Source organism: Portunus trituberculatus, chromosome 26, assembly GCF_017591435.1.
Source record: "Portunus trituberculatus isolate SZX2019 chromosome 26, ASM1759143v1, whole genome shotgun sequence".
NCBI classification, from domain to species: Eukaryota; Metazoa; Arthropoda; class Malacostraca; order Decapoda; family Portunidae; genus Portunus; species Portunus trituberculatus.
In genome coordinates, this window is record NC_059280.1 from 46556 (window position 1) to 56189 (window position 9634).

At 40.0% G+C, this 9634-nt stretch overlaps 1 protein-coding gene and 1 long non-coding RNA gene across 9 annotated transcripts in view; one reads left to right on the top strand and one right to left on the bottom strand.

Moving 5' to 3' along the window:
• Positions 1-7021, top strand: part of LOC123509052 — an 8133-nt gene extending 1112 nt beyond the window's left edge. Inside the window, exons 1-3 of one of the 2 annotated variants that reach the window (XR_006676098.1) lie at positions 5195-5267; positions 5845-5972; positions 6929-6992. This is a non-coding gene — a long non-coding RNA (uncharacterized LOC123509052). Of the gene's footprint in view, positions 1-5194; positions 5268-5844; positions 5973-6928 lie in introns of those variants that run through there. The other variant, XR_006676097.1, reaches the window with a different exon arrangement.
• LOC123509051 overlaps positions 1-8827 on the bottom strand; it is a 22186-nt gene extending 13359 nt beyond the window's left edge. For 2 of the 7 annotated variants that reach the window (XR_006676093.1, XR_006676096.1), the window contains exons 1-2: positions 8344-8429; positions 8150-8210 (exon numbers count right to left, since the gene is read on the bottom strand). Coding sequence is in view for 3 of the 7 variants with exons in the window: in XM_045263173.1 (XP_045119108.1) it covers positions 7553-7562; positions 8150-8210; positions 8541-8721 (252 nt within the window). In the remaining 4 variants the exon portion in view is untranslated. Of the gene's footprint in view, positions 1-4225; positions 4497-7480; positions 7563-8149; positions 8211-8343; positions 8430-8540 lie in introns of those variants that run through there. The other 5 variants (XR_006676095.1, XM_045263173.1, XM_045263170.1 and 2 more) reach the window with 5 other exon arrangements.
• Positions 8828-9634: the final 807 nt, after the last annotated feature.

A 9634-nucleotide genomic window follows, 5' to 3' on the forward strand; every position in this document is an offset into this window, starting at 1 on the left:
TTTTGTACACAATATCTGAGTATGAACAGGCCATTTTCTAGCCTACCTCCCAGGAAGCTGGAGCGCATTCCCTATTATTGCACGTTATAATGGGTTCGGGATACGGTAATTCTGATTTGTGGTAAGGTTTTCAGGAACGCACATGTACCGTGTAACGAGGACTTACCGTACATGTAAAGTAGTTAAAGTACATTAATATACAGTTTAATGACGCAGTGTTGTCTGTGTGGACACTCTGTGTGGATGTTGGTGCTGTGAAGGAATGAAAGCTGTTTATGTGACATAGAGGAAATATATTATTATAAAAAGACTGACTTTGCTTCAATCCTGCAAATGTACCATACAAGAAGTTAAGAGATTTTTGAGCCACATTTCACTGAGTGTGCAGAAATTTATCTATTTGTGTGAGGAATGTGTTCCCGAGAGCATCATGTCATGTCAAGATGGCACAAAGGTAAGCTGATTACTGACCTAAGCTGTCTGAGATGTCACTGCGAACCAAAGCATTTTATCAGAGACAGGTCTATTCGTGGGGAACCTCAGTTTCAGTAAAAACACTCCATTTTATCCCAAAACACACTCAAAACACCATGTAACTCCTCAAAATGCCCCAAAACACACCCAGAGCTCAATACAAACACACACACACACACTCAATACATCCAAACCACTTAAAACACTCAATTTTATCCCAAAACATTTCAAAATGCCCCAAAACAAATTCTGAGCTCAATACAAACACACCCACACACACTCAATACGCCCAAACCACTTGAAACACTCAATTTTATTCCCAAACACACTCAAAACACGATGTAACACCTCAAAATGCCCCAAAACATACTCTGAGCATAAAGGTAAGCTGATTACTGAGCTAAGCTGTCTGGGGTGTCATTGAAGCAAAGCATTTTCTCAACAAGGTAAGCTGATTACTGAGCTAAGCTGTCTGGGGTGTCACTGAAGCAAAGCATTTTCTCAACAAGGTAAGCTGATTACTGAGCTAAGCTGTCACAATTGTATCGTCATTGGGCATTATCATTTTATACTTCTCCATGCATTCTAATATCATTCTTCCATTTCCATCTGGCTTTTGTGTTCCTTTGAATCCCACGTGGCCATTCAAGTCCCAGATTGTAAGCAGTGGATGTTGTGCATTAGTCTCTATGATCTTCTCAATTTCCAGTTTGATAGTACCATTCCTTAGTTTATCATCTACACTAAAGTACACTACAGTTATGTTAACCTCCCATCCCCTAACTCCTTCAGTACTAGGACACATTTTTACCTTCAGATTTGTGTGCCATTAGACCATTTTATTGACATTAGTAAGGGTGTATGGAGGACAGAAGATTAATGGCCACAGTCTTCACTATTTTAACCCCTTCAGTACTGGGATACATTTTTACCTTGAGATTTGTGTACCATTAGACCATTTTATTGACATTAGGAAGGGTGTATGGAGGGCAGAAGATTAATGGCCAGTCTTCACTATTTTAACCCCTTCAGTACTGGGACACATTTTTACCTTCAGATTTGTGTGCCATTAGACCATTTTATTGACATTAGGAAGGGTGTATGGAGGCAGAAGATTAATGGCCAGTCTTCACTATTTTAACCCTTCAGTACTGGGACACATTTTTACCTTCAGATTTGTGTGCCATTAGACCATTTTATTGACATTAGGAAGGGTGTATGGAGGGCAGAAGATTAATGGCCACAGTCTTCACTATTTTAACCCCTTCAGTACTGGGACACATTTTTACCTTCAGATTTGTGTGCCATTAGACCATTTTATTGACATTAGGAAGGGTGTATGGAGGGCAGAAGATTAATGGCCACAGTTTTCACTATTTTAATCCCTTCAGTACTGGGATACATTTTTACCTTGAAATTTGTGTGCCATTAGACCATTTTATTGACATTAGGAAGGGTGTACGGAAGGCAGAAGATTAATGGCCACAGTCTTCACTATTTTAACCCCTTCAGTACTGGGATACATTTTTACCTTGAGATTTGTGTACCATTAGACCATTTTATTGACATTAGGAAGGGTGTATGGAGGCAGAAGATTAATGGCCACAGTCTTCACTATTTTAACCCCTTCAGTACTGGGACACATTTTTACCTTCAGATTTGTGTACCATTAGACCATTTTATTGACATTAGGAAGGGTGTATGGAGGCAGAAGATTAATGGCCACAGTCTTCACTATTTTAACCCCTTCAGTACTGGGACACATTTTACCTTGAAATTTGTGTGCCATTAGACCATTTTATTGACATTAGGAAGGGTGTACGGAAGGCAGAAGATTAATGGCCACAGTCTTCACTATTTTAACCCCTTCAGTACTGGGATACATTTTTACCTTGAGATTTGTGTACCATTAGACCATTTTATTGACATTAGGAAGGCTGTATGGAGGGCAGAAGATTAATGGCCACAGTCTTCACTATTTTAACCCCTTCATTACTGGGACACATTTTTACCTTCAGATTTGTGTACTATTAGACCATTTTATTGACATTAGGAAGGGTGTATGGGCAGAAGATTAATGGCCACAGTCTTCACTATTTTAACCCCTTCAGTACTGGGACACATTTTTACCTTCAGATTTGTGTGCCATTAGACCATTTTATTGACATTAAGAAGGGTGTATGGAAGGCAGAAGATTAATGGCCACAGTCTTCACTATTTTAACCCCTTCAGTACAGGGAAACATTTTTATCTTCAGATTTGTGTGCCATTAGACCATTTTATTGACATTAGGAAGGCAGAAGATTAATGGCCACTGTCTTCATAATTTTAACCCCTTCATTACTGGGACACATTTTTACCTTGAGATTTGTGTACCATTAGACCATTTTATTGACATTAGGAAGGGTGTATGGAGGACAGAAGATTAATGGCCACAGTCTTCACTATTTTAACCCCTTCAGTACTGGGACACATTTTTACCTTGAGATTTGTGTACCATTAGACCATTTTATTGACATTAAGAAGCGTGTATGGAGGACAGAAGATTAATGGCCACAGTTTTCATAATTTTTAACCCCTTCAGTACTGGGATACATTTTTACCTTGAGATTTGTGTACCATTAGACCATTTTATTGACATTAGGAAGGGTGTATGGAGGACAGAAGATTAATGGCCACAGTCTTCACTATTTTAACCCCTTCAGTACTGGGACACATTTTTACCTTGAGATTTGTGTGCCATTAGACCATTTCATTGACATTAGGAAGGGTGTATGGAAGGCAGAAGATTAATGGCCACAGTCTTCACTATTTTAACCCCTTCAGTACTGGGACACATTTTACCTTGAGATTTGTGTACCATTAGACCATTTTATTGACATTAGGAAGGGTGTATGGAGGGCAAAAGATTAATGGCCACAGTTTTCATAATTTTTTACCCCTTCAGTACTGGGACACATTTTTACCGTGAGATTTATGCACCATTAAACCATTTTATTGACATTAAGAAGGGTGTATGGAGGGCAGAAGATTAATGGCCACAGTCTTCACTATTTTAACCCCTTCAGTACAGGGAAACATTTTTACCTTGAGATTTGTGTGCCATTAGACCATTTTATTGACATTAGGAAGGATGTATGGAGGACGGAAGATTAATGCCAGTCTTCACTATTTTAACATCTTCATTACTGGGACACATTTTTACCTTCAAAGTGACTAACTTTACCGATTAGAGAGAGAGAGAGAGAGAGAGAGAGAGAGAGGGCTTAGTGACGTATCCAGCCCTAACATTGTCAAGCCACACCATAAGACACCGCCAAGCTCCTCTGAAGTGACGGGTTGTGTGTCTAACCTTCACCAATAGAGTATAGTTGAAGTTGTTATTGTTTTTAAGGTTCCAGTGAGAGATTAACAACATTTCTAAATTATTAACAGCAGGAACACTCTACCTAGTCACCTCTGTGGCCTTCATGGAGAGAGAGAGAGAGAGAGAGAGAGAGAGAGAGAGAGATAATTTTACATAAAACAGCCCGCCCCCACACACACATTAATCATAGTAATAATAATAACACTGCTGCTCCTGCTACTACTACTCGCTCCTCTTTTGTCCCTGCTATGCATTTGAGGCGCGCAGCAGCAGCAGAAAACAGTGAGAATTGAAGGAAATGTTGGGGCGGGCTGTGGGTGTGGGTGAGGTGGGCGGCGGGCGGTGTTAACTGGGGTACATATACACAACCATCGCCTTATTTACCACAGTAATGGCTATTTATCTAGTGTGGTGGTTGATTCTGGCTTTGCTTCACTCTCTGGGTCTGGAAACACAGGGGGAGTGGAAGCAGACATTGCTGGACTGTCCATGGGGAAGGCAGGGGTGAGGCGCCCCCCGTGGGTTCAATATTTACGTAGATAATTCATTTAAAAAATCGCCACAAGAAAAACGGCTCCCAGACTAGTATACACTACACTTTTAGGCGCGATAAATAGTGTAACTAATAATCAAAATATAATATTCCTACCGGGTGGTTTTTATTGAAAGCGGTGGAAAGGAAGGTGTTTGTGTCCAATTAACGGGTGACAAACACACCACAATGTCGAGATGGAAAGCTCACCCAAACTACGTTATATTACATTTTCTGAATAACACAAATTTTCGCTTTCCAGCCGAATAAAGAAAACACAGATTCTTTGTCATATAAAGATTTTTGTTTTCTATTTTGTTACCATTCAAAATTTTGAAATTGAAAATACGAATAGGTAGACTAAACTTTATGGAATATTGTTACTTGAATCATGTTTTTCATATCTTTTAAGTGTTATATCAAGCACCAAAACAATCCTAGGCGTGCTGATAAAAAAAAACGTTATATTCCTTGCAGTGACTTTAACGTTATTTTTTCGGTAAACCAAAACACAGCTGGACTCGATTCTATTGTAGTTTAGAAATTAGTTTACTTTACTAATAACAAATCAGATATCAGAAAAGTGCCAACATTACTAAATAAGTAGAAATATTTCAATCCTTACGGCGAAATATGTTTTTTTTATGAAGATTTGTGAGTAACCCCAACACCCCCATTTCGGTATTGGGAATATAATACACATGTTATTTTCATTTTTCTTTACCATTTTATATTTTATTTATTTTGTTTCAATGTTATTTTGAATTTTATAAGAAGTTTGAGTGATAGAGAAAGTGTATACAATGATGTCGACATTTTGCGTAGAAGAAGAAGAAGATCCGCCATTGTTAGCTCTGTTTTGAGACTTACAGTTTTTGAACATTTGTGGAGCAGGTGAGTTATTCCCAAGTGTGTGCGTGTACATGCTTATTATCTAAAGTATGTAGAGTTAGTGAGACGTGCCAATTAAGGTGAAAAAAGTCTGGTAAAGTGAAAATAAGTGCGTCTTTATAAGCAAACTTTTGGGTTTTGTTGCCTCATATTTGCGGTGGTCATTCCTGCCCTCCTACGCATTGTCACGCCCCATATTGCCTCCATAGATAGCTTATGCACCCATACACCTCCCATGCGCGGGATAGTTTGATAGTTGAAGCGGTTACTGAGATATGGTGGTGTTCTTGTGTTAGGCAGTGTCCGCCATCCTGCCTTCCACATCGGCCCTCTCTGTGTTAACTATTTTCAGTTTTTCTTATTTACTACGCCTTGTCACGCCCTCATATTGCCTCCGTAGATAGTTTGTGGATCCATACACCTCCCATATGCGTGATAGTTTGATAGTTGAAGTGGTTAGTGAGATATGGTGGTGTTATAGTGTGGTAGGCAGTGTCCTTCACTCTTTCCTACGCCTTGTCACGCCTCATTTATACTATTACTACCACCACCACCACTACAACAACTACCACTATTCCAGAGGTGCACCATGGCTTGCCACAATGTCACAATGGGTTCTTGGAGAGCCGCTGCTGTTGACTTGCTGCATGTCTCCTCTCTGCGGCAAAACTCCACAAATACTCCACTCACCAAGTTCCAGAGGGAGAGGTGAGTGTGTTTGGGTGTGGGAAAGGTGTCCTCAGGTGTGCTGTGAGTGTGGTGTGTTTGTAAGTGTGTTTTTTGTACGTTTTTGTAATGTCAACTATAGCTACCTATGTATAGTGTTTTTTTTTTTTTTTTTTGGTGTGGGTTGGCTAGGGTAAACATATTGTGGGCGTTATCCAGGTGTGATTTAAGGGTTGTTTGTGGAGTGTGTGTGTGTGTGATGCAATATTTTTAGGTAATTTTTGGTGCATTTTGGTTAGGTAATGTTTGTCTTGTTTCCTCCACAGGTTACCTCCAGGCTTTTCCTTCAGTAGACTATTTCCTCCATGTTTCCTCCACCTTCTCTCTAATTTTGAGTCTCCTATCTCACTTCTATCATAGTCAAAATAGTACTTTTCTAAATCTCCCTTCAAAACCTGACAATTTTTCTCATTTTTCCCTCCACCACCTCCTTTTCTTTCCTCCATATCTCCTCCACACACCAAGCTGTGTACTGTGCTGGTGTGTGCAGGTGTGGAAAGGTTTCCGCAGGTGTGTGTGTGTGTGTGGTACGTGTGGTGTGTGTGTAAATGTTTTTAGTGTAAGCTACTATATATTTTTTGGGTGTGTGTTTTTTGCATTTTCCAGTGTTTGCAAAGGGTTGTTTGTGGTTTGTTGGTGTGTGCAGGTGTGGGAATGGTGTGTGCTGGTGTGCTGTGTGTTTGGTGAGTGTCGGGTGTGTGAAAGCGTGTTTTTCTTACAATTTTGTCTCATAAACCTCAATTTTTAACTTGTTTTGGCCGGAAAATATTTGTCTTTTTAAAATCCTCCTAATACCACCACCACCACCACCACCACTGTCCAACCACACCCACAACCACCACAAACAACCAACATTACCACATCAGATGCTCACAAAACCACACCATTTCACTACCACCACTAGTACTATTATAACCACCACCACCTCCTCCCAACAGGATCACCAGCCACCACCGGCCGTACTAAAGGAAGTGGCTCTATGTAGGGATGGAACATAGCAACTACACCAGCTGGGACACACCTAGCCAACTGTGAGTATTGAAGGCTGTTTTAGGGTGTTTGAAGACTTTGAGGGTGTTTAAGGCTACTTTAGGGTGTTTTAAGGCTGTCTTAGGGTATTTTTAGGCTGTTTTAGATTGTTTAAGGCTATTTTAGGGTGTTTGAAGAATTTTAGGATGTTTAAGGCAGTTTTAAGCTATTTTAAGGGTGTTTAAGACTGTTTTAGTGTTTTAGGGTTATTTTAAGGCTATTTAAGGGTGTTTAAGACTGTTTTAACTATTTTAGGCTATGTTAGGGTGTTTTAAGGGTGTTTCAAGATATTTACAGTACATGCACACACCATCAGTGCTTCATCTTCTCGCTTTGTGTGTTTTTTATGATTCAGTGACAAAGTGACTAACTGTTTTCAGGGACACTGGGTACGGTGGCTTGGGAGAGGGACCATGTGGCCTGAGGGGAGGGTGGTGGCCGGTGGGCAGTGTGTTACTGACCAGTGTGGTGTAATGGTGTTGTCATTGTCACCCTTGAGGAATTCTGAGGGTGAGCTGGCTCTATTAGATGAATTACAGGATTCTGAGGACAATGAGAGTCAATCAGAAGGACTCATTAGTGACTCACATGAGGAATATTTGCCAGAAAAGGACAGTGAGGCCAGGAGCTCCCAGGAAGAAAGTGATGGAAGTGGTGAGGATGACAATTAAGGGAGATGGAAAGCATGTATGTTGATTTAGAAGGGTGTATGGTTTTAAATGATGGATAATGTTGATTTAGAAAGTGCAGTTTTAAAAGGATAGGATGAATTAAGGAGATGGAAAGTATATATGTTGATTTAGAAGAGTGTACAGTTTTAAATGTGGACACAGAAGTGTGGAGGATGACAATTAATGGAGATGGAAAGCATGTATGTTGATTTAGAAGAGTGTACAGTTTTAAATGTGGACATGGAAGTGTCGAGGATGAGGATTAAGAGAGATGAAAGTATCTATGTTGATTTAGAAGAGTGTAAGGTTTAAAATGTTGACATGGAAGTGTGGAGGATGACAATTAGGAGAGATAGAAAGCATTTATGTTGATTTAGAAGAGTGTACAGTTTTAAATGTCAACACAAAAGCAGTGAGGATAAGAATTAAGGAGATGGAAAACATAGATGTTGACAGTACCTTGGCATGTGACTGGCCATGTGTGCTGAAGGGCAGGAGATCCGCACTTCAAGCAGGAATGCTGGAAAGAATGAAAAAAGAAAAGAAAAGAAAAATTAGGTTGCTTATCAACAATAATGAGATGATGAGTGAATGTATCCAAGATTATTTATAGAAGCCAGTAAATATTGGTACAGAATGAATAACCAACATACTTGAAATGCAAGTTGCAAAATTGATCTCTGCATGTGTCACCAGATCAGTGGTGGGGCAGGTGGGCCATGTTTCTGGCAGGATTGCTGAAAAAAGGTGGTTAATCAACAGTAATGAGATACTAATGCATGATAAGTAGACATATCCAAGATCAAATACAGTAAAGCCAGTATATATTGGTACAAAATAATCAACATACTTGAAATGCAAGTTGCAGAATTCATCTCGATACAGGCGACCCGGATTTTGTCGAGCAGCTGGAAGTGGTGGCACTTCTTGTACGATGTCGTGCTGCTGCTCTTCAAAGTCAGGGTGGCCTGCATCAATAGGAATAGGAATATTCCTGTCTTTACATATATTGTGCAACATAGCACAAACATGCACCATCTTGCACACCTTCAATGGTGGGCTGACCCGGACCTCACTGTGCAAGACATGAAATCGGTGTTTCAGCTGCCCAGTGCCTCTTTGGACAACACTGCGTGTCTGCTTGTGAGCCCTGAAAGAAAACATCAATGATAATAACAGCCATCATATACCATTAACCTGTCAATATGATGGGGACAATCAAAATTCTATCCAGGTGTTGTTGTATTAAATTATTTTCATGATTTATTTTTCTTGCTCTACAAACCAATATGTATTAGTAGGAACTGTGGCACTGTCCAAATGAAGTGGTCCCTCCAGTTTTCCTCGTTTTCCAGCTCCACCCTCACAGCTCTCACTCAGCCGACATGACATCTATTGAAAATATGATAACCAAAACATTGAAGTAATGCAGTTCACAACCTGCACAGTGGGACATCTTGCCTCAAACTGAATTCAAATTCATACCGCAAGTCTCAAGGCCACCGTGATTGGTTGAATAAATTATGATTTTTTTTCATTGCTGCCAGTTCACTTTCAAACGGAAGTAACCAATCAGCGGAAACAATAGCTCAAACAAAACGAGTCACTAATGTTGCCCCCACGCTAGCCGCTGCCCTGGGTCGAGCAGCTCTCGCGTCACTCTGTCTCTGTTCTATTGACTCGGGAGTGAGATCGCCAAAATACGATTAAATTTTTGAAATTCGGTATCACCATTATAAATAGGTTGCGCCTTATAAATATGGGATTAAAAATACTCGTAATGACGAGCTCTATCTCATGAGGTGGGTAAAAAACATTTAGTGGAATGTGGTGAAACACTGGAATAATACTGTTTTTGTATGTTTTGTAATGTCAACTATAGCTACCTATGTATAGTATTTATTGTTTTTTGGTGTGGGTTGGCTAGGGTAGACTTATTGTGGG